This window comes from Tetranychus urticae, chromosome 2, assembly GCF_039701765.1.
Source record: "Tetranychus urticae isolate SD_2017Ah chromosome 2, NJAU_TeUrti_SD_1.0, whole genome shotgun sequence".
NCBI lineage: Eukaryota > Metazoa > Arthropoda > Arachnida > Trombidiformes > Tetranychidae > Tetranychus > Tetranychus urticae.
Genome location: NC_142959.1, coordinates 22,696,287 through 22,719,528, shown reverse-complemented (window position 1 = coordinate 22,719,528; position 23,242 = coordinate 22,696,287). Strand labels below are relative to the sequence as shown.

General features: G+C 33.3%; 7 protein-coding genes across 7 annotated transcripts; 2 read left to right on the top strand and 5 right to left on the bottom strand.

Annotated features, from left to right (window-relative positions):
* Window positions 1-297: 297 nt before the first annotated feature.
* LOC107368942 (kinesin-like protein KIF23) lies at window positions 298-3,414 on the top strand. Its single transcript, XM_015936837.3, has 5 exons — window positions 298-664; window positions 744-1,717; window positions 1,790-1,960; window positions 2,034-2,136; window positions 2,211-3,414. The coding sequence occupies exons 1-5, from the start codon at window positions 355-357 to the stop codon at window positions 3,284-3,286; spliced, it is 2,634 nt and encodes an 877-aa protein (XP_015792323.1). The 5' UTR covers window positions 298-354; the 3' UTR covers window positions 3,287-3,414.
* Window positions 3,415-3,505: 91 nt separating this feature from the next.
* On the bottom strand, window positions 3,506-4,554 carry LOC149094142 (uncharacterized). Its single transcript, XM_089266895.1, has 2 exons — window positions 4,442-4,554; window positions 3,506-4,255 (listed from the first exon to the last, which is right to left on the bottom strand). Exons 1-2 carry the CDS (start codon window positions 4,451-4,453, stop codon window positions 3,635-3,637), a joined length of 633 nt encoding a protein of 210 aa, XP_089123021.1. The 5' UTR covers window positions 4,454-4,554; the 3' UTR covers window positions 3,506-3,634.
* Window positions 4,555-5,131: 577 nt separating this feature from the next.
* LOC107368878 (uncharacterized) lies at window positions 5,132-6,315 on the bottom strand. Its single transcript, XM_015936766.3, has 4 exons — window positions 6,250-6,315; window positions 5,935-6,175; window positions 5,376-5,854; window positions 5,132-5,255 (listed from the first exon to the last, which is right to left on the bottom strand). Exons 2-4 carry the CDS (start codon window positions 6,167-6,169, stop codon window positions 5,226-5,228), a joined length of 744 nt encoding a protein of 247 aa, XP_015792252.2. The 5' UTR covers window positions 6,170-6,175; window positions 6,250-6,315; the 3' UTR covers window positions 5,132-5,225.
* Window positions 6,316-9,259: 2,944 nt separating this feature from the next.
* LOC107369021 (uncharacterized) lies at window positions 9,260-16,776 on the bottom strand. The gene is made up of 27 exons (XM_089267425.1): window positions 16,473-16,776; window positions 16,168-16,397; window positions 15,993-16,125; window positions 15,794-15,887; window positions 15,523-15,590; window positions 15,272-15,454; window positions 15,039-15,132; window positions 14,730-14,982; window positions 14,452-14,654; window positions 14,272-14,392; window positions 14,023-14,209; window positions 13,815-13,957; window positions 13,557-13,738; window positions 13,220-13,236; window positions 12,166-12,381; window positions 11,861-12,090; window positions 11,687-11,801; window positions 11,495-11,588; window positions 11,261-11,328; window positions 10,998-11,180; window positions 10,805-10,898; window positions 10,477-10,735; window positions 10,181-10,383; window positions 9,994-10,117; window positions 9,741-9,927; window positions 9,534-9,676; window positions 9,260-9,458 (listed from the first exon to the last, which is right to left on the bottom strand). Exons 1-27 carry the CDS (start codon window positions 16,774-16,776, stop codon window positions 9,330-9,332), a joined length of 4,257 nt encoding a protein of 1,418 aa, XP_089123551.1. The 3' UTR covers window positions 9,260-9,329.
* A 411-nt stretch (window positions 16,777-17,187) lies between these two features.
* LOC107368961 (double-stranded RNA-binding protein Staufen homolog 2-like) lies at window positions 17,188-19,636 on the bottom strand. The gene has a single exon (XM_015936861.3). The coding sequence runs from the start codon at window positions 19,283-19,285 to the stop codon at window positions 17,234-17,236; it is 2,052 nt and encodes a 683-aa protein (XP_015792347.2). The 5' UTR covers window positions 19,286-19,636; the 3' UTR covers window positions 17,188-17,233.
* A 432-nt stretch (window positions 19,637-20,068) lies between these two features.
* On the top strand, window positions 20,069-21,536 carry LOC149094141 (inhibitor of growth protein 4-like). Its single transcript, XM_089267095.1, has 2 exons — window positions 20,069-20,093; window positions 20,171-21,536. Exons 1-2 carry the CDS (start codon window positions 20,084-20,086, stop codon window positions 20,821-20,823), a joined length of 663 nt encoding a protein of 220 aa, XP_089123221.1. The 5' UTR covers window positions 20,069-20,083; the 3' UTR covers window positions 20,824-21,536.
* Window positions 21,537-21,657: 121 nt separating this feature from the next.
* LOC107368962 (V-type proton ATPase 21 kDa proteolipid subunit c'') lies at window positions 21,658-22,994 on the bottom strand. Its single transcript, XM_015936862.3, has 2 exons — window positions 22,665-22,994; window positions 21,658-22,572 (listed from the first exon to the last, which is right to left on the bottom strand). Exons 1-2 carry the CDS (start codon window positions 22,792-22,794, stop codon window positions 22,070-22,072), a joined length of 633 nt encoding a protein of 210 aa, XP_015792348.1. The 5' UTR covers window positions 22,795-22,994; the 3' UTR covers window positions 21,658-22,069.
* Between the last annotated feature and the right edge of the window lie 248 nt (window positions 22,995-23,242).

Genomic DNA, 23,242 nt, shown 5'->3' with positions numbered 1-23,242 from the left:
TTTGGGTAAAAATGTTAATGTAATAAGTCCGGAATATTTAATGATATGCACGTGAATCCAGCAGAAAACAAAATGGCTGAAAAAATTGAAAACTCTACTGATAATTAAGGAAAATTTATCAAGACAATTGCTAACAATAAATGCAAGATAGTAAATTTTTAAATTAACTAGAGACTTAAACTAATCCCAAACATTTCTCAACTCTCCCAACGTCTGGTTGGCGCGCTTCAGACCTGCGCATTGAATTTTTTTTTCAAATCCAAACCGTTTAGATCTTTCAAACCGCCAGTTTTTATTAGTTTTTAACACAGGGTTGTTTTTGTTGTTAACTCATTTAATTTATAAATTGAAACAATGTCTACACCAGCTATGTTGAAAACACCATCGAAAAAAGGACCTGCGACTAAACCGAAACCAAAAGTGCCAAACGGATCTAAGGACCCTGTTGAAGTTTATTGTAGACTTCGGCCGTTGAAGAATGACAATGATTGTGTCTGCATCAAAAGATTGAATGACAATACCTTACAGTTGATACCATTCGGTAATAATAAGCTTGAATCATTTTATACTTTTAAGCATGTGTTTCCTGAGGACACGACTCAAAAACAATTGTTTGACAGAATTGGTTTACCACTCATCAGAGATCTTATTAATGGCAAAAATGGTAAGTTTTTCTCCTTCGAGTCACCCAAGAGAATTTACTCTTCCAGCTTGATACTAATCTGTGCTATTTTCAATGTCAGGTCTATTGTTCACATATGGAATAACATCTTCTGGTAAAACTTTCACGGTCACCGGTAACTCACAAGATTGTGGTTTACTTCCTAGGACTTTGGATGTTTTATTCAATAGTGTCGAAGATAGTTTGAGTAGAAAGTTTGTTTTCAAGCCTGATGCTCAAAATGGCTTCACTATCCGATCCACGCCTGATGCATTATTGGAATGGCAGAAAGAGAAACAAATCGCTCGTACTCCATCATCTATTACTAGCACGCCTCGTGTTAAAAGGAGAGATAATGACGAGCTGAAAGAATGGGACCAAAGGGAAAGAGATGAAAATAAAATAGATATAGACTCTAAAGGAAATGCCTTCGCCATATTTGTATCATATGTAGAGATCTACAACAACTATATCTATGATCTTCTGGACGAAGAAATTATCATTGACTCCCATAAACTGAGACAACCGCAATCAAAAGTCTTACGAGAAGATAAACGAAGGCGAGTTTTTGTTTGGTTAGCCAAAGAGGTTGAAGTAACTTCAGCGGATGAGGCTTTCGATCTCTTTGTGAAAGGCGTTCGTCGTCGACGGATGGCTCACACTGCATTGAATACTGAATCAAGTCGTAGTCACTCTGTTTTCAACATAAAAGTTGTCCAAGCTCCTCTGGATTCTGGGGGTGAGGTTATTCAAGATGAAAAATTCTTGACAGTAAGTCAACTTTCTTTAGTTGACCTTGCTGGAAGTGAACGTACTCAGCGTACTCAGAATATTGGTGAGAGATTACGAGAGGCCGGAAATATCAACAATTCTTTGATGGCTCTCAGGAATTGTATTGAATTGCTGAGAGAAAATCAAAAGTTCGGAGTAAACAAAATGATTCCCTATCGAGATAACAAATTGACTCATCTTTTTAAAAGCTATTTTGAAGGTGAAGGTAAAATTAAGATGGTTTTATGTGTTAATCCTGGTTCAGAAGATTTTGACGAAACTTTGGTAAGTGTTTTTAGCTGTCTAACTTGCTTTAAAAGTTTTATTATTAACTTAATGTATTTTTTTTCCGTCTAGCATGTTATGAAATTCGCTGAAACTGCTCAAGAAGTCTTGATTAATCGTGCAAATGATATACCATTCCACCTGAAAATGCCTCATCCTTATTCATCATCCAAATTTATTCCATATCCAAATGTTGAATCTACTCCGGTCGAAACTATTGGCCCTCCATTACCTTTGATTTCGGTAAGATTTTGTCCTAAATTTTCCTCATATGAGTTTGCAACTAATTCAAACAAATTTATTTCCATAAATCCAGAATATCGATTTCAGGGATAAAAAACAAACGGCTGACCTAATAGAAATTTTGGAATTGAGAAAGAAGAACACACTCCGTCATTTCGAGCATATCCGGCAGAAACGTAAGTCAAAACATCAAATTATTCAAATCAAAATATTTTGCATGATTCTAAATTGATTTTTCTTTGTTTTCCAGAAATGTTGTTCCGGGAAAGTTTGATCTCGGCTGAAAATGAGAATATGTTGACTAAACAACAGCTTCAAATCATCCGTAACGATTTAGAAGTTCGTGAAGGTCAAGTTAAAACATTAGAGTCTAAATGCTGTCAATTAGAAGGCGATCAAGAGGAATACATGAGAAAAATTTACGGCCTGGAGAGGCATTTACGGGAAATAGAAGAACAACTCGATCGCAAGAATCAAGCTCTTAGTCATGCCGGAGTTGAAAATCAAAGGACCAAAGCTGTAACTGAAGAAAGAATTGCAAGAGAAAAGGAACGGTTGAAACGAATATTTGAACGAGTATTGAAGGAAAAACAAGCTCAACTTGAGCGCGAGCAGTGTTTAACCAAAGAGAAGATGCACCTTGTTAAAGAAATATTAACGGCTGATAATTCAGATTGGGGACTTTTTAGAGACTATTGGGATTCCATGTATCCAACAACTCCTACCACTGGTAATAAAAATATCAACACTGGCAATAGCAACACTGGAGGAAGCACCAGTTTCCATATAAGACGCCCTAGTGTGCCTGAGGCAGGTAGTCGCACATTATCCACAGCAACTCCAGAAATTTTATCAACTCCTTCATCATCAAAGCGGCTAAAACTTGCTTCCGAACCAGGAACATCAACACTTTCCACTCCATCCGTAATTCATAAATACCCTGATCTTACTCGAGAGAACATAGAGAATCGTGCCAGAACTAAGTCATCACCTGGAGTTCCAGTTGTCAATCCTCGTCATATACGGTCTCTTTCAACTGGCAATGAAAAGTGGATTGACCATCGTCCTCAGGCTGATCTTGATATGGGAACCATCCTTACACCCAAAATCAAAAACAAAATTTCCGTCTCAAATTTAAAAAACATTGACACTAATGATTTGAGGCGTGTATCTAAATATGCTATAACTACTCACCTGGCTGATGAAACGGGTGATGTCGAAACTCGCATCTATAAGGGTGAAGTTATTCCAAGTTCTCTTGGAGGAGCTCAAGTTATATTCAACGATGTGGAAACCATGGTTCAATCATCTCCACGCAAACCTTAATCTAAAATATTTTATAAGTTTAACAAGATATCTTTTTTTGTGTATCAATTACCTTATTATTATATGGAACAAAAAAATTCATCCTTTTATATCAAACTATAATAAATTTTTTGTCGACTTCCCTTAAATCACTCTATTTTTTCAATCATTTTTTTTGATGAAAGGTTTATTCGATTTTTGAGAGCAATAATGTAAAATTTATAAGAAACTTGCCACAAATCTATCGAATGGTCAGTATTTTAGTTGAGTGATGTGATAGTTATGATATAAAGCTCGATCGGTTTTTAATCTGAACAAAAATGACTGCAATCACAGTTTCATTTATGTTGATTAAGATACATTTATTAGTTAACCTAAAATTCCGAACAGACCTTTTCCAAAAGGTCTTCTTAACCAAGATAAGCCATTAACTCTGATTCCAAGTAAACCAGGAGAACGATCAGAGTAAGAATGATGTTCATCACGATGAGAAAAACTGAGATCACGGTCGTTTCCATGTTCACTATCGCCTCCATGGCTTCCACCATATCCATGTCTATCTTTAAATCCACTTCCATGTCCCCCACCATGATCACTTCCATGTCTATCACCATATCTACCACCATTCCCATTTTCTTGTGAGTTATGATGGGAAAACAAGGAAGGAAAAAATCCTCCATTGCTAGGGGCCAATACTCCTAAATATCTTCTCACTAATCCTAATCCTCCTCCATTCATATCTTCGCCATCATGACCATCACTGTCATCATGACCATTAACGTCCTCTTCACCACCACCACCGCCTCCACCGCCACCACTTCCACCATGAAAGCCATATCGATTGACATGGTTTATTCCTAAATATCTGAAGGGTATCCTCTTATAACGAATCGCTCCTGGGGCAAAGGCTGGCCTGTGAACAGGGAAACCAGCCCCGTAGTAATCACAATAAATTAATCCTATTGAACAAATCGTCACGATAACAATAATCTGAGGGATCGATGAGAGAAACAAACAATAAGAAATAAATAAATAGACGATTTTCAAATTAAAAACTATTAATAAATGATGATTTTCAATCAATTTTTCTTATGATTTATTTGTTCGGGATTGTTGTCACTTACAAACAAACAAAAGACAGACAAGAAAATCAATCGATGAATAACTAATACTAACCAAAATTTTCATTTTTCGATGAAAAGTTGATGCATTGATATTGATGAGCAATTAATATTTTGACGGTTACAGAAACAGGTAACATTTACAATGGAAAAGTTACAAAATTTTGGCACAACACTCACACGAACTGGTTTTTCCGTTAAACCTAATGTATCCAAACTCTTTCAGAATATTTATCCGCATTGCTTTTAATAACTTTCAATTCATCAGTAACTAAATCTATTCAACTTTTATATCTTCCTCTTTTGTCAAACGATGCCTTTTGTTCATTTATTAATGACACAAAAACTGAAAAACTGTCTGAGTTTATTAGTTCAGTGTAACCAAATTTTATCAATTTGACTACCAATGTAGACGTAAAATGTAGACCACTTCGAGTAATGCAAACGTGTGTAAATTAACGAATTAAATACTGTCTTCTATTAGAATGGCTGGCTTAAATTTTGATTTTTGTCAAGGTGATCGATGATTGTATAAATCATTACTTTGTAACTTACGATAAATAGACTCGTGTATCTCACACCAACTATTATAATTTACTTAATTTACATAATAATTGTAAAACGGATAAACAGTGTCTGAAACAACACTCAACAGGGCAAATTGATCAAGGTTGATTTAGGTTATTCCAGCCACAAGAATTTATAATTATAATTATTATTTATAATTAGAAAGAGACCAGTTTAATGATGAATTCAGAAGTTAATTTATTGAGTTTTTCATTAGAACATAACTGTTATACAAGCAAAATGAAGTAAACATATAATTTGTTAGTTTCATTCTAACCAGTTGCAGATGACATGGCCATAGCCTGAAATTAATGAAAAACAAAAGAAAAGATTAGTTTTTAGATAAAACAACAAGAAAAAGCTCGATATTAGAAATAAATGCTAAATTGAAGGTTAATATCAGGTTAACAGTTTTGACTTACCCCTCCTCCTGAGGTGCTAGCCACACTTGATGCTCCACCATTATCAGATGAAGCTGGTGGAGGTGCAGAATTCCCTGAACTTCCAGTGGGTGCATCATTGGTTTGAGGTGGGTTTGGCCCAGACCCATTGTTGATGTTTGAATTGCTACTTGAGCTCTGATTATCAGTTGGTGCTGACCCACCGCCTGATGTTGCCGAACTTGATCCAAATCCAGATCCACCACCTGATGAAGACGAACTTGATCCAGATCCACCGTTTGATGAAGATGAGCTTGATCCAGAACCAGAACCAGAGTTGCTGCTAGTTGTGACTCGTCCATCGGCAAATTCAGTTCTGGTAGTCGTAATTGTACTACCGTCTTCACATCTTAAATCGGTTATGATATATGTGTTACCACTTCTCACAAATGTATCTTTGTTCACAATATGGCATTTGGCCATTCGTTTTGCATTGTCTTCTTCGATCTTTTTATTTGTATCTGCAGTGAAAAATGAAAAATATTTAAGTTTTAAAACCAATAATTGAAAAGGAAAAACTAAAAAACTTAAATTTATTTACTGGCGATCATTTGTTGAGTCTGTCGTATCATATCCCATGGATTCAGCATTCCAGGCATCATCATTCCCGGCATCATTCCAGGCATAGCCATGCCTCCAGCCCATGCTCCAGAATGTGCTTGAGCCAGGTTACTTGAAGTCTCTTGGTTGTTGGACATAGTGTTTAATGTACCTTGGACAACCATAATCACGGCCAGCAATGATAAAGAAGCAATATTATACTTGATGTTAATCATAATTAACTAAACAAAAAGATGAAAATAAAACAGAGTTAGAAAATTAAATAAAGGCACTTCAAATTGATAATAAAACACACGTCGAAAGAGTTTGAAGTTGAAGTTGAAAATTGTTAGTCGAAAGTTATCCTTTTAATACAAGTGCTGGAAGTAAAGTGAAGTTAAGTCTCAATGAGCTTCTGGCTTAAATACTCAGAGAAAAGTCTAACTGATGATGATTAAAATGAAAACACCTTAATGTTTGCCAGCGAAATTGTGTGAGCGCAATGTGATCAAATAAACTCTCAACTTCATTCAAATAACAAGACCTAATTGACTAATTTAGTTGTTGATTAAATGACAAAGAGCTTTAACATCGGTTATGTGTGTTTTTGTTGAGTTTAATTTACATTTTCCAATAACACTCTTTGAAATGTAAGAATCAACATTGATTGTCAGTGTTGATTTTAAGTCTGCTGCTGAATCAATTTTAAAATGATGTTATCGAACATTTAATTCCTTATTCATTAATCATGGAAAGTTTAAACTCGGAGACTTATTTGACAAATTGATTTGTGTGGAGCTCAGAAAGCGAAGAAAGTTTGATGGATTGAACAATGACTATGGTTGTTACTAAAAAGACATCAGGAAGACTAAAAGATAGGTCTAGCAGCAAAAACACGAACAAAAAATGCTCTTAGTTCAGAAAACTGTCATTAAAGATGCCAACATCAGCTTTCAGTGGTTATTTACAACTTTCGTACCCGAATACCGACGATATAACGACATAAAATAGCACATCAAAGTGGTTTGTTACTAAAAAGACACAACTAACACAATTGTTACATTTATGAACAACTTGACACAAACACTGCAAGACAAATGGACAAAATCGGGTGCAAATGAATTTCTTTCAAACTTAGACACTGTTGACTTGTAGAGGCGGAAAAACTGAATCCTTTAGTGCTCTTAAAAAATCTCTATGATTGATAGATTTCGAGAAAATTGAGTTCGAAATTGAAACTTTGATCGCTTTTTGTACAATTATGGAAGCAGATATTTTTACCAAACTAATTTTCGCTATGTACCTTTTGATGGCCAACCAGAAAATGCACTTTATTACGTGAAAAAAAATTCCGATTTTATGTAAAATAGATAAGTTCGATTTACAATTAAACTGGCCTTTTTCTGTGACTTTAAAATTTATCAAGCTGAAACTTAACATTCGACAATGAAAATTGTTTGTACACATCATGAATCAAATACTTTTTTCAGATTCATGACGGTTCTCTTGATTTTGGCCATTGACCTGAAAACTTTGAGGCTATATATTTCGAGAGTGGCATCACTCACAATCACTAATCTTTGATCAAACATTAGATATTGTTATGATCTATAATATGATATGACTGAAAATTGAATGAATCTGAGTCAATTCATTTAATAATGAATATCCTTCTAACACATCATAAGTAACCATTTAACTTTTTATATCAAACATCAATTCTGGTTACCTAAGTAATACAATGTTATACTTTTCTTTGCAATTTCTTGAATCATCTAAAGTTAAAATATATCATAGCCCAAAGGGCAATCTAATATTTGGTCAAAGATTGAGTATTGTAATTGCTATCGTTCTCGAAATATATAGCCTCAAAGTTTTCAGGTCAATGGTCAAAATCAAGAGAACTACGGATAAATCGAAAAAAGTATTTAATTCATTATGTGTACAAACAATTTTTATTGCCGAATAATAAGTTTCAGCTTGCTTAATATTACGGTCACAGAAAAAGGCCAGTTTAACTGAAAATCGAACTTATCTATTTTACATAAAATCGGAATTTTTTTTCACGTAATAAAGTGCATTTTCTGGTTGACCATCAAAAGTTACACCGAGCTCATTAGTTTCATAAAAATATCTGCTTCCATAATTGTACAAAAAGCGATCAAAGTTTCAATTTCGAACTCAATTTTCTCGAAATCTATTGATCATAGAGGTTTTTTAAGAGCACTAAAGGATTCAGTTTTTCTGTCCCTACAAGTCTACAGTGTTTAAGTTTGAAAGAAATTCATTTTTACCCGTTTTTGCCCATTTGTCTTGCAGTGTTTGTGTCTATTTGTGCATAAATGTTACAATTGTGTTTTTAATACCAAATTGTCAATAAAAGCAAATTTACATTCCCAATTCGTCATTGATAGCATTATTTATTAGCATAATTTCATTACGTCGATGTTATTCACTGAGGTCTTGAATTATACGTCTCACTCTAACTCTGAATTTACACAGAAGCCCGATGATTAACCTCTCTTTATCATGCAAAGAGAAGAAAAGCCTCGAAATTAATGCATCTGATCAAACGATTCCTAAATAAGGTGTTAAACCCCATAAACAACACAAAGTGTTAAGGAAAATGGGCTTTTCTCCCGTAGTAACAGACTCGAGTTTGTTTTGCATTGATCATTAAACAATAACAATTTTTCTCAAACATTTCTAGTTTTAGTTTCTGATTATTTTCATCATTGAAAGTTGAATCTAGTTTTGTTACTTCAGTGTTCGACAAATTTCCTAATGGTTATACAGGTCATTACTATGGCTATTACTATTCTTACTAATGTAAGAGTGTGAAGATTGGAAATCATTCTGATGTTAATGGCCGAAAGAAGACCGCAGTTACAAGACTGTTACTGCTTTGCATAACTTCATAACATCACTTTGAAAACCATAAAAGCTAAGTTTCCGATGCATCATTAAGGTAAATATGAAATTTCTGTGAAATTTATGCATCTTGCTATAATTAACTTCAAACTTTAGCAATTTTCAAGCTTTCCTCACTTTAATAACTTTGCTGAACATTATTCAAAAGTACAATTGACAAAAGAATTCCGTGAACGGGTACAGCTTCGCGCTGGTTTCCAAATCATATTTCAAGAACTTTCACAAACAATTGGTACTCCGGTTGGGAAAGTATTGCTACTGTAAATGTCCAACAATGTTCAGTGATATAATGATGATGTAGTGATAGTAAAAATTGAGTTAATTGTTATATAAAATATCCTTGATTAAACTTGGAATGGACTAAGAATTGAATTGAAAAGACTCTCAAACTGCTGTCGAGATTGAAGTTTCATCAAACAGAACTAACAAGTTTATCTGTGTAATCTTTATTCCATTCATCAGCGCTCAATTTACGCTTTCGTTTTTGTTTTTCAACAGCAATTTTTGAATATTAATAAAAGGATATTCAAAAACAACAGCTCCAATCAAGCCAATTATTTGCGATAGAACCCAATGAGACAGAAAAAGACTTATCTGCAGGATAAATAAAAGTTATAATAATTTGACGAAAATCAAGTAAACAATTCTGATGAATATTGGGTTACTTACAGCGGTGAATGAATCTGTAAAAAGCAAGCTTCTTCTCGATCCCATGTAAGCAAAAATGAGAATTAAATGACTTAAATAGACTGCATAAGATATCCTTGCAAATGGTATGAATATTGGTAAGCTCAAAAACTTGTCGATTAAACCTTAATCAAAAAAGACGAGAGAAATTAAAGTTAATCAAATGTTTTTGCATTAAAAAAGTTTTACCTCCATGACCAGATGCTGAAGCATAAATGATCCAAGAGACAGATAGTGACCAAATTACTCTACTAGTCGACTCATAGACCATCACAGCCCATTTAGACCAAGTTTTACCAATGGCTAAAGGATATGGAGCATGAAGAACGGTGAAAAGGGCGAGGATTACCATTACCCAAGCAAGTATTGATACATTCTGAAAAGGAAACAACGAGAATTGAATTTGTTGAAAGTTGTGTTCTTATTACACTCAGATATTTACTTTGGTTAGTTTGATGTACTTTTTTCTCGCAATTAAGTAGCCCAAATACAATCCACTGAAAAATGGTGGTCCATGAATATAAGGTTTCCAGAAAAAGTTGACAATAAAATCATTCCAAAACTCTCTACCAGAAAAGCAACTCGAATGATTAGAATGGGTTATTAAAATGAAATGTAATTAAACTTACTCCACTTGAGGGAATGTTGGTAAAATTGAGATTGGATAGTTTCTGGTAATGTTGATGAACGCTGAAGTCGCAACGAAACATGAAATTATGATTGAGTTGATGGTGATTCCCAACCTTTGATTCTTCATCAATGGAATGAGAACTAAAACTGACAGAATGTGGAAAAACATATCAACGGAGAGCCACCAAGTGGAAGATAAACACTGAATAATAAAAGGAAAGGGGAATTTTGACATTTAGTGAAGTACTTTGTAAAATATATTGCGAATTATGAAGCAAAGAAAACTCTAATTTACAATTTCTTTGGTTTTATAAAATGATTGAATGTAAAACATGTTAATCCACCAATTATTTTCACAGTCTCGACCGAATTGAGCAACAAATTCATTCCAAAGTGGCCCTGAACCCATCGTCGGTAAAAGAATCGTTGCACACATAGCAATTATCATGAATGGTGTTAGACGCAAATAACGAGTGACAACGAGCCAAAATGTATTGAATTTATTGTGTGAACCATTTGTCATTTGCCAGGTCATATAAGAAGTCAAGAGTCCACTAAAAGCGGAATAATTAATAACTTTGCTGCAATATTTCGATGGTAAAAAGATGTCCCTTTAATCTTACCTGATCAAGAAAAAAGTATCAACAGTAAGTGAAGCATTTAAAAGTGCTTGAACACCGAATGGTTTGATCAGGTCGATAATGTTGAATGAATGGCCTGGACAAAAGATCAATGTTTTGAAGAAAAGTTATAATAGATTCATGCAAAAATCGCTCAAAGGTTTGTTTATTGTGAATAGATATTTAAGTTTCTTACTGAAAGCATGGAAATTTATTTTGACCACAGTATGACCGAAGACAATCCAGGACATTGTTAAAACTCGGATTCCGTTAAGACATTTTAATTCTGGATGTTTTGGACTTGAATAGAACAGCGAAATGAAGTTTCTTTTGATCGAGAAAGCAAGTAACAATGAACTGAACAACGAATTGTCTGTTTCTATCGAAAGAGTAAGTCAAATTTATGCAAACAAAATTTAGATTTGTCAGTTGTTCGTCATTCAAATCATACGTTCTTACCGTATATTTTAATTGTATCAAGAAGAGTACCGATTATTGAAGCCAAAACTGGGACTAGTATGATTGTCCTGTTAAAAGTAATGACAATGATAGAACCATTTAATAAGTAGAAATGCTACTAACGATCCCTTCAGATACACGCACGAAATAAAGTCAGCTAGTCAATTCAGTCAAGAGCTAACATTCGAAAAGCTAACATAACATTAAATTGATTTTTACCAAGGTTTGACTTACAATGCTATTTTTTGATGATTATTGAAGTTTCGTGAGATTGTTGGTTTACTTTCACATGTAGCTGCTGTTCCTTTCAGGTACATTTTTCGAGCAACTTTTAAAAAGAAACCAAGGAGAACAATTAATGGAGGCTAGTTTCGTGAGATGGAATCATTGACATCAAAATTTAAACGAGTTAATCTCAATACATACTTATTTTAACGATGGAATCAATTTCTTCTTGATTACAATGAGTTGTCAAGCAAACTCCGATCCTTGTAGGAATGTAATAAAAAAACTGAGCCTTTAAACCAAGGAATTCAATTGCCTTCAAGAAAAAAATAAATAGCAGTTAAATAAATCTCATAAATTGAAATAATAACTTACATTTTGATTTGGAGTTAAGTTAGAGGAATGATTAAAAACCTGGACTTTATGGAATATATTATGAAAAGCAGGACGTCGAGGTAATACAGGATTGAAATATACTGAACAATATTGTGTATCAAAAGATTCACTTGGTGTTTCAATAGATAGACACTGATCATATGAGCCTAATGAACTTGCTGTTCCACTAAATAGTCCGGGTGGAGGGAATCGTCCCCATGAATCAAGAGCTTTAAAGAAACATGAATTTCACTCTAAGTTACATTGATTATTGTTATTGATTCAAAACAATAGACTTGACTTACCCTTAATCGCCCAAATCTTTTTGCTCGATCCTTGGTCCAACATGAACCTTATTCCTTGTGAACATTCATCAGAAACTGTTGATCCATTCAAAATTTGTTCGGCTTTTGAAGCAAAACCAGAAGTAAAAAGATCCAAATCAATATTAACCTCATCACGATACTTTATCCATGCAGATTGGACGTCAGATGGTATCGCTCCATCCAATCTTGCATTTGCTTTGGATAGAGAAATGTTAGTCAATTTGAGTTGATCTGATTCGGCAAGAATAGAATGATCGACGCGAAACAAAAATATCAGTAAATTAGGTATAAGATGCATAATCGTGGTTGAAAAGCGAAAAACTAATTTATAATTATTCAATGTTTAAAGGTACTTCAGAATGTTTATAATGTTAAGTATAAAATAATTTTATGAAGTTATTGTTGAACAAAATCTGACTAATAATTTGTTTAAAAGACTAACGATCGATATGATATTGAACTCAGACTGTCTTCCGTTCTATATCATTTCCTAGCAAACATTCGGTTGATATTTGTTTTGACGGTTGTCTGAATTGAAGCCAATAACTTGGACAAATTAATCTCCAATTTTCATCTATTTCTAATAAATAATGAAAAAACCTAATAAAAAGTAGACTAATATCCCTTAAGTGTTTAGAGCATCGACCTTCCGTTACTTGTAGCAATTAGATTAAATGTTCCGGTGAATTCAATCTTCGCATCAAAATTTTATTTTTGACACACAAATGTTTTAAATATGACAATTGAATTCAAAAAAGATCAAAAGTTTTTATTGTTTTACTTTGAAAATTGTAAATTCAATTGAATTGAACATAGAAAAACCTAACCTAGTCTTAGAAAAGACAATCGGGATTCGATTTAATTCAGTTTAAATCAATTTACCATAAATTTTCAACCAAAGTTTGTTTTCAATTTCTAACTTTTTCAACTTTTGTGAGACTTTTGATCCTTCTTAAGCAGCAAGACTTCATTAACTGGTGAATTAATACCCTTTGCTAGCTCTACTTCAAAAGGAGTGTCGAAACGACTCTACATCGACGATAATTGATGCTATTACATAGATTAGTTTCAATTAGATGTTTTGCCATTCACTAAATTTTTTTCAAAATGTTATGATATTAATACAACATTAAGTTCAATGGAAAAGCTTTACATGAAAGTGTTCTGGCTTATTAAGCAAATTTAATTCACGCAATTAAATATATATCAGTATGAAATTAATCAAAAAAGTGCAATCTTTTATTTTAAAGCTATTTTTTAATATCAATATATGTTATTGTAAAAAACGTTATTTTACATTTGAATTCGTTCCCACTATTTCTTAGGGAACCTTCGATATTTCGTGAATTGTTTTGCACCAGACTTGAAGCTAAAGATAGCTGACAAGTTTTTTTGTATGATCTTCATTTCGTTCACGAGTCCTCGATCGGCTCTTTCCAATTCTATTATTCAACAGCAATTTTTGTAAATTAATAAAAGGATATTCAACGAAAACTGCTCCAATCAAACCAAATATTTGACACAAAACCCAATGTGAAATGAAAACACTGACCTAAAAGATGAATAAAAAGTGTAAGTAAATTTTCTGAAGCCAAGTGCACAACTCATTTGTTCATTTGATTACTTACAGCGGTGAATGAATCAGTGAAAAACAAGTTTCTTCTCGATCCCATGTAAGCAAAAATAATAATTGAATGACTCAGATAGACTGCATAAGATATCCTTGCAAATGGTATGAATATTGGTAAGCTCAAGAACTTGTTGATGAAACCTTAATCAAAAAAGACGACAAAAATTAAATTTAATCAAATGTTTTTGCGGGAAAAAAGGTTTTACCTCCATGACCAGATGCTGAAGCATAAATGATCCAAGAGACAGATAGTGACCATATTACTCTACTGGTCGACTCATAGATCATCACAGCCCATTTTGACCAAGTTTTACCAATGGTTAAGGGATATGGAGCATAGAGAACGATCAACATTGAAATTATCGCCATAATCTGAGCAAACATTGATACATTCTGGAGAGGAAGCAACAAGAATGAAATGCAGTTCATAAAACTTTTGTCATCTGATACTTTACTTTAGTTATTTTAATGTACTTTTTTCTGGCTACTAAATAACCCAGATATAAGCCTATGAAAAACGGTGGTCCATGCGTCCAAGGTTTCATGAAATAATTTGCAATGAATTTCGAAAATTCGCTGAAAGAAAATGTAGAATGATTAAGGATCTTTAAGACTGGAAGCGAAATACAACTTACTCTACATGAGGAGTTGATGGTAATACTGAGAGTGGATAGTTTCGCGTGTAATTAATGATTGCTGAAATTACAATGAAACATGAAATAACGATAGAGTTAATGATAATTCCCAATCTTTGACTCTTCAGCAACGGAATGAGAACTATAATTGATGAAACATGGAAAAACATGTCACTGGAAAGCCACCAAGATTGGAATAAACACTGAATAATAAGAAAAGAGAAAAGACAATTTATTATTAAACACAAAGCGAAGTTAACTGTGGAAGGTAAACTAACAATTTCCTCGGTTTTGTAAAATGATTGAATATAAAACATATTGATCCACCAATTTTTTTCACAGGCAACACCAAATTGAGCGACATCCCAAAGAGGGCCAGAACCCATCGTCGGTAAAAGAATCGTTGCACACATAGCAATTATCAAGAATGGTGTTAGACGCAAATAACGAGTAACAATGAACCAAAATGGATTGAATTTCTTGTGTGAACCATTTGTCATTTGCCAGGTCATGAAAGATGTCAATAAGCCACTAAGAATAGAATAATTAATAACTTTAATTGGAAATGAGATGTGCTTTTGCTTTACCTGATTAAGAAAAATGTATCAACAGTGAATGTAGCATTTAAAAGCGCTTGAACACCGAATGATTTGATTATATTAATGATGTTGAACGAATAGCCTAATGAAGAGAAAAAAATTTTGGTGTAAAGTCATAGAATTCGCAGAAAGTCCAGAACTCAATTTAAACCATTTGACTCAGGGTGCACAAGTTGACTGTCATTTATTGGGCAATTTTATGGATATCAAAAGTGTCTTACTGAAAGCATGAAAATTCAAGGTGATCATTGTGTGACCAAAAACTATCCAGGTCATTGTGAGAGCTCGGATTCCGTTGAGACACTTCAATTCTTGATGTTTTTGGTTTGAGCAGAATAGCGAAATGAAATTTCTTTTCATTGAAAAGGCTAGAAACAGCGAGATGAACAACGAATTGTTTCTGTCTATTGGAAAAGAATGCAAAAAGAGCAGATTATTTAAATTGTTTGAAAACTTGCTCACATTTCCTTACCTGGACTCGTGAATAAATCAATAAAAGTACCAACTATTGAGTATAAAACTGGGATTAATATAATTTTTCTGTTGATATCGAAGACAACAATAAAAGAATGTCATGAGAAATAAAATTAATTCTATCAATACGTAACACAATCCAAGCAATACAATGAAACTCCTGAGATTAATTGCACAGCTTATTCCAGAGTAGTCCAACTTCATAGTCAATTTGACTACGAAAGAATAGCAAAGTTATTATAACAGAATTGAATTCTGAAATTACTTACATAGCTATTTTTTGATGATCATTGAAGCTTCGATTGATTGTTGATTTACTTTCACATGTAGCTGCTTCTCCTTTCAGGTACATTTTTCGAGCAACTTTTAAAAAGAAACCAAGGAAAACAATTATTACAGGCTAGTTTCGTGAGATCGAATCATTGATAGATACGATTGTATGTTTAACGAGTTACTCTCAATACATACTGATTTTAACGATGGAATCAATTTCATCTTGATTACAATGAGTTGTCAAGCAAACTCCGATCCTTGTAGGAATGTAATAAAAAAACTGAGCCTTTGAACCAAGAAATTCAATTGCCTTCAAGAATAAAATAAATAGCAGTTAAATAAAACCTTTTATCATATTAAAATGACTTACATTTTGATTTGGAGTTAAATTTGAAGAATGATTAAAAACCTGGACTTTATGGAATATATTATGAAAAGCAGGACGTCGAGGTAATACAGGATTGAAATATACCGAACAATATTGTGTATCGAAAGATTCACTCGGTGTTTCAATAGATAGACACTGATCATATGAGCCTAATGAACTTGCTGTTCCACTAAAGAGTCCAGGTGGAGGGAATCTTCCCCATGAATCAAGAGCTTCAAAGAAACATTAAATTAACTTCAAGTTTTATTGATTATTATTATTGATTCAAAACAATAGACTTGACTTACCCTTAATCGCCCAAATCTTTTTGTTCGATCCTTGGTCAAACATGAACCTTATTCCTTGTGAACATTCATCAGAAACTGTTGATCCATTCAAAATTTGTACAGCTTTTGAAGCAAAACCAGAGGTAAAAAGATCTAAATCAATATTAACCTCATCTCGATACTTTATCCACGTAGATTGGACGTAAGAGGGTATCACTTCATCCAATTTTTCATTTGGTTCAGGTAAAGTTAATTTGTGTTCAATTGTTTCGGAAAGAATGAGATGTTGAAATAAAAATATTAATAATGTAATCATGAGATACATAACTGCGAACAATCAAATGTTCAGACTTTTTTACGACTGAACAGTTTCAAAGAAATGCTCATAATATAATTTAACAAGCTAACTCTAACGAAATTTCATTAAAAGATGATTTGAACGACAGACTCACACCTGATGTAAATTAACACAAGCAATTACTATTTATTTAATGATTAATTTTATTGATAAATTAAAGTCGATAACTGGATCAAATCAATCACAAATTTCTATCAACTTGCCATGTAACCAAGCAAACAAAGAAACAAGGTTTCGATCATCGACCTTCCGTTACCGCGGTGCTACTATTTACATGTACTTTAACATTATATCAAAGCAACTAAATCCACTTCCCACATTCGAATAGTTTATTAACATTTAAGATCACGATGAGAGTGAGTCAAAATTGAGTTAATATTTACGTTAATTAAATTATTTATTGAATTAAAGTATTTAATATTGTCTATAATTTATCTACAGAATTATTATCCATTAAAATAGGATAACCAGTTTGATTCATACTCATAACAAATAAAAGTCCAGGAGCAATCTGTCGTCCGTATTTTGGTGAATTTTGTGCATTTTCTGTCTGATCTTCTAATCTTTTAGAAATATTTTCAGTCTCAGCTAATTGCGATTCTTCCAAGAATTTAACTCTTCTCTCTTTACCATTGTCAATTAAATTTTTGAATGATGAAGTATCTACTGAATCCAAAGCAGAATTGGTATTAGCACATTGTAACAAATTGGAATGGATTGGATGACAGTTTTGGACTGACTCTGCTTGTTGACTAACAGAGTTCATTTTCAAAACAGGTGACAATGAATTAGAGAAGTGTGAAGGCGATGATGAAGTTGGTGGTAAAGACGAATAACCCAAAACTCTAAGCATTTCTTCTGCGGCCGCTCTTTTTGCTATCTTCTTATTTGATCCAACTCCAAGGGTTATTAACTCATTATTCACTATCGGTGCATTAGCTGATCTAAAATTTTTTGGGACATTCACAGAACATTGGATCGTGAATTCTTTTCTCCTATTTTCGACATCTATTTCTGAGATAAATTTAAACCTAGGTTCGCCTTCTCTTTTAGCTAATTGCAATTGGATTAGTCGACTGATAGAATTCAACGAAAATGAGGCTTTTAAAGGTTTATCATTCAATTTTGCTGCCTCTTGAGAGTCAAGAGTGGAATTTTTCAAACTGCTGGTGTTTGACTTTAAAGTTTCGCTGTCGGTTTGATAGCAACTGTTGGAATCATTTTCAGATACCAAAGATGTATTTTCTAGTTTCAATGTTAAATTTTCGATGCAATTGTTTAACTTTTCACCATCTTTTCTTTTCTTTTTAGTTTTGCTATTGGGTTTCCTCTTTTTTAGTCGATTCATTGATCCATTTTTCGATGACGATGATGGCGATACTGATAGAGTTGATTCAGAGTCCAACTCACAGCCTGCAGTTGATTGTGATTGGAATGAGTTTTCAATGATCGGTTCTTTTTCCTCAAGTTCAGCTAAAACTGCAGCAGCTGCTCTGCGTTTGGCTGTTTTCTTACGAACACCTCTACCTTCCGCTGAATAGGCACCAACTATGCACTTCACAATGAAACAGGGCATGTGAGAAGGTCCAGATTCTGATATAACTTCAAATTGTACCATTAATTTTCTTTTCATAGCAGCTTCATAAATCATGCTAACAGGTGATTTGCTATCATCGTCAGATAGTAGCTCAGTAGATGATACCGATGAGGCCATATTGATGGTAGTAGCAGTAGGCATTGGAAGATGGCGAATAGTTTTCAAGGCTTCTTCGGCAGCAGCGTGACGAGCAATTTGTATTGTTTTACCTTTACTAGTGAATTGACGTTCACCAACAACAACAGTTGCAATGTACATTGGAGTCATCATTCCTCTAACTAGGTGGCATCTTTGATGATAAAGAGATCGATAATCATGATGCTCGTGTGAGCCATTAGAAGAAGGTAATTGACTGGTAATAGATGATGTAAAAGGTATTAAATTTGATAGATGATTTGGACGAACTGGTTGCTCATAAACGTGATATTGGACATGTTCTCTGCGTTTCATGGCCAAAACATTTAATTCCACGGTTGGTGTAAGTTGTGAATTGCTTCTAGCAGCTTTTCGTTCAGATTTTGGCGATGGTAGTGGGAATTTGGTTGAAACTAGAGCTAAAGAGGCTGCAGCATGTTGAGCTTTTCTTATTGATGGAGCATTAGCACGATACTCTTCTTTATCGCCCAATTTCAGGACAACTGAAAAGATCTTTGAATGAGGAACTCCAGATTCTTCAATCAGCTCATATCGACAAGTTATTGAATTGAATCGACAAAGCTCATTAACCAAGCACATTGGACTTTTATCTTTATGTTTGTTGATTATATTTTCAGATTGGTTGCTATCATTGGATGAGGTTGTCATTTCAGCATCAATTTCTGTACCTTTTTGATCTGAAGATACTGACAAAGAGGTGCTTTGGTTCACATTGGAAATCATCTCCTCTAAAAACAGATTAGAATTATTTATTGCAATTGATTGAACCGGTAGAATGATATAATCTGGAAGGTTTGCGCTGAAAACAAGAATAATTGCGCTATAAGAAATGTCAGATGAACAGATGATCAAATTGCCTTTTCAAAAGGAGTAAATCAACACGGTTTGATGAATCATAAGGTTGAATGGCTTAATAAAGGTTCGAATCAACAGATATTCAACAAAATTAGTGAAAAATTCAATTTAAAATGGCACAAAATATTAATTACAAGGATCACAATAAATTTAGCCTCTGTTACACAACTTGTCAATGATAGTCTCAGCTGTTAGTTTAAATTTCTACTGATCCGATAGACGGTGCTAAGTTTCAACTAATTCCGGTAAATTTTTGAGATAATTTAAAATAATGAAAGCTATTAAATTATAATGAAAATATGCAATAATCTGAGGTCTGTAATTTAAAAGTAAAATAAATACACTAGATTGAATAAAATCAACATATTCACATTCAGATTATCAAACTTTGCAGTTAAATATGTGAATTTGAACGAGACATTAATTTTTTGTGAAAATGTTGTTTTGAAAATCCAACAAAAGTTTTATTGATTCAAATAATTTTTAAATACTTAGATGAGATTCTTATTTATCTGAGAATCAAACGGGTAACTGATGAGGCTTCATACAATAAATGGCGTATATTTGCATCTTATAGCTATACTCAGGCTTATCAAAAAATAGTCTTTACATTATCTATGATTTTTCGTGTATAAAAAATACTCCATCAGAAATTAATAAAAAAGGATGAACATTGGTGAGTTGAATTTTCCATAAATTCCAGTTTTTAATACAATCTCGTTCTGCTTTTTCCTTTCTTGTTTTCTCTTTCAGAACTAATCAGGAAGATAAATAGTGTTTCAGAAAGCTACTTGGTTAACGTGAACGAACTCAATCAGCGAGAAAAAAATGACACTTTCAAAGAAATTCGAAATAAATTTGCTGAAGCCAGATCATTGAGTGACGATAAAGTGCAGTTATCAGTGGCTACCTATGAAATGATTGATAAACATATTCGCAGATTAGACAATGAATTGACAAAATTGGAAGCAGAACTGAAGGAAAAAATTTTGTTTAAATCTTCTGGAAATAACATAGAAGGAGGAAAGAAGAGAGGGAAAAATAATTTATCCAAAGGAAAAAATAAAGTATCACTAAGTAAAAAGAATGTGTTAAAAGACAAGACCGAAAAAGGTCGTAAAAAACAAAAACTATCTGCCGATCCAGCACTTGCTATGGGAGTAATTGGAACCGAAACGTCCATATTAGCCACAATTACTGGAAGCACCGATGTCCTAGATATGCCTGTTGATCCTAATGAACCTACATATTGTATATGTCACCAAGTTTCTTATGGTGAAATGATTGGTTGTGATAATCCTGACTGTCCTATTGAATGGTTCCACTTTGCATGTGTAGGATTAGCTACCAAACCAAAAGGAAAATGGTTTTGCCCCAAGTGCTCACACGAACGAAAAAAGAGATAATCTTTCTATTTTAAAGGCCTTAGCATGCAGCAATTTTATCACAATTGTTCTATTCCATCATTTGCTCTCTTTTTTCTCTCTCACTCTCATCAACGTCAATGAAATTCATCTGAATAATTTCCCTATCAGCTTTTCACCATCAAAAATCACTTATTTTCATCTCATACCTCCATTCACATTCAGCTTGTTCAGACCAACCATCTCTTCATTCATTTTTACCTTGTTTTATTATACCTCACCAATATCAACCTCATTATCATCATAGTCATCGTACTCATAATCTTCTCTGTCATCTCATCATTTCTTTTTAAGTAGAACTTACAAGCATTGGAGAAATAGCTGCACCCGTGAATGCTTGATAATTAAACTCTTACTGATTAGTTGCATCTTTCATTAGATGAATTAATAGATGAAACTTGAATTTGATATTGAAAATTATTTTAATTGATGTTGAAATAAATTCAACCAATGCTAAAAGCATAATTTTGCCTGTCACATAGGTCAACTAATTGCTATGTGATATTTTAATTTCTCCTGTATTTAACTGTTTTATCGTTATTTTCTTGAAAATGAATCTAAATTTTGATTCTGACTTCTCAATGATCTTTATTGAGATCATGTCTGTGACTAATTGTGCAGTCTTCATCATTTTGTAAAAGTATTAGTAATAAATTATTCAGACTCTACTCAAGAATAAAAAATTTTAAAGTTCACTTTTTCTTCAATTTTTTCAACTAATATTTGATAATAATCTCTATTTCATTTCAAATGCAAATGATCGTTCAGATTATCGAACTTTGCAGTTAAATATGTCAATTTGAACGAGACATTAAATTTGTTTTGAAAATCCAACAAAAGTTTTATTGATTCAAATAATTTTTAAATACTTAGATGAGATTCTTATTTATCTGAGAATCAAACGGGTAGAACACAGCTCTGATTGGGTAATAATTAGTTACAGGTTTAAATGCTTTAAATAGATGTATAACTAAAGGTACATGATTGAATGAAAAATGAGATCAAATAAAAAAAAGATCTTAGGCTTGACTTGATTAAATGATTATGTTTTTTTGTTAAAAGATCACCATTAGACAATCAACAAAGAACCAAACACGATTAAGATGAGCGGTAATTGATGAGGTTTCATACAATAAATGGTGTATATTTGCATCTTAAATGATGGAATGATCGTGAAATCATTTGTTTTTTGGTTTCTTTTTGGCTTTATTTTCACACAGTTTTATATTTATCCAGATCCCATTGAGATTTTTCCTGTCATGACTATAGCAACAATAAGAGCAAACAATCCAATAGCTGATGCGAAAATTTCAATAACAAGAATTTTGATGAAGAGAGTTGGATCAGCGGCATCAGCAAGGGCAGCTCCACTACCAACAACACCAACTGATATACCACAGAATAAATTGCTCATTCCAACTGTTAAGCCAGCAGCAAACATTAAATACCCAGAAAAATAGTTTTTGGCCTTGATCTCAAAGCTCTCTTCAGCTTTTATGGGATTAAATTGCTCAACGGTATTCAAAAGCACAATGGACAAAATAATTCCGTAAATAGCTACAGCTTCGCAGAAGATGATAGATACTAGATTTTTAGTTCGTATTCTAGGAGCTTTCACACCACCACCAACAATTGATACTCCGGTAGTGAAAATGCCAGTAGCAGCTCCAACAACACTCAGTGATATGGATAATCCAATACCCAATGCACACCACATATAGGGAGAAATGCCTGTGTTGAGAAAGATTAGATACATTTGAATTTAGAAACACGGGCAAAACAAGCGGTTTGACAGTTCACAACAAAAATTATATTGAACTTACCTTCCAGAAGCCATTGAATATCACCCATACGGGAACCTCTCCCGGTTAGCATATAATATAGAGAAATACATATTATGGTGAATAAAGTGGTTCCATAGACAGTGAGTTGAGTGTTGTATAAAAGTCCCATGGTTAAGCTTGGAATGATCTATAAGTTGAATTGATTTTTAGATATTTACTAACCTAAATGATCCATAAACTAGATTAAAGATGGATCTGAGAGAAGCAAGAGGCGAATTTCACTTAGCATTCAGTTTATGTGTCCTTCAATCATCACAATCAAAAATTTTAAAACACAAACAATTGAGTATTACCTTAGATGGTTTATTAGAAGATTCATTGAGAATGACATTCTCAGAATGTGAAGAGAGACGTCGCTATTACTCTTTCCTATGGAAAGCAAGACGCCATCTATCAGTTACTAATACCTTCGAATATGAAGCATCAAAACAGTAAAATGAATAACCTGTGTCTCAATTCTGAGATTACTAAGCAAAGAGATGATCTGATTAAGACATGGTTAGTACAAACAGTAACAGTATTTAGTTTATCACCAGTTATTTGTAACCGGTTACTCT

Excerpts from the sequence above, each read along its gene's own strand:
- LOC107369021 (XM_089267425.1), bottom strand. The coding sequence starts at position 16,776 with ATGTATCTCATGATTACATTATTAATATTTTTATTTCAACATCTCATT. Across the intron at positions 16,126-16,167 it reads ATTTAACTCCAAATCAAAAT|TTTATTTTATTCTTGAAGGC; the intron begins GTAAGTCATTTT and ends ATTTAACTGCTA. Across the intron at positions 13,739-13,814 it reads TCACTGATTCATTCACCGCT|GTCAGTGTTTTCATTTCACA; the intron begins GTAAGTAATCAA and ends TTCATCTTTTAG.
- LOC107368961 (XM_015936861.3), bottom strand. The coding sequence starts at position 19,285 with ATGATTTCCAATGTGAACCAAAGCACCTCTTTGTCAGTATCTTCAGAT.
- LOC107368942 (XM_015936837.3), top strand. The coding sequence starts at position 355 with ATGTCTACACCAGCTATGTTGAAAACACCATCGAAAAAAGGACCTGCG. Across the intron at positions 1,718-1,789 it reads AAGATTTTGACGAAACTTTG|CATGTTATGAAATTCGCTGA; the intron begins GTAAGTGTTTTT and ends TTTTCCGTCTAG. Across the intron at positions 1,961-2,033 it reads CTCCATTACCTTTGATTTCG|AATATCGATTTCAGGGATAA; the intron begins GTAAGATTTTGT and ends CCATAAATCCAG.
- LOC107368878 (XM_015936766.3), bottom strand. The coding sequence starts at position 6,169 with ATGATTAACATCAAGTATAATATTGCTTCTTTATCATTGCTGGCCGTG. Across the intron at positions 5,855-5,934 it reads GACTCAACAAATGATCGCCA|ATACAAATAAAAAGATCGAA; the intron begins GTAAATAAATTT and ends TTTTCACTGCAG. Across the intron at positions 5,256-5,375 it reads CTAGCACCTCAGGAGGAGGG|GCTATGGCCATGTCATCTGC; the intron begins GTAAGTCAAAAC and ends CATTAATTTCAG.
- LOC107368962 (XM_015936862.3), bottom strand. The coding sequence starts at position 22,794 with ATGGGACTTTTATACAACACTCAACTCACTGTCTATGGAACCACTTTA. Across the intron at positions 22,573-22,664 it reads TATTCAATGGCTTCTGGAAG|GCATTTCTCCCTATATGTGG; the intron begins GTAAGTTCAATA and ends TTCTCAACACAG.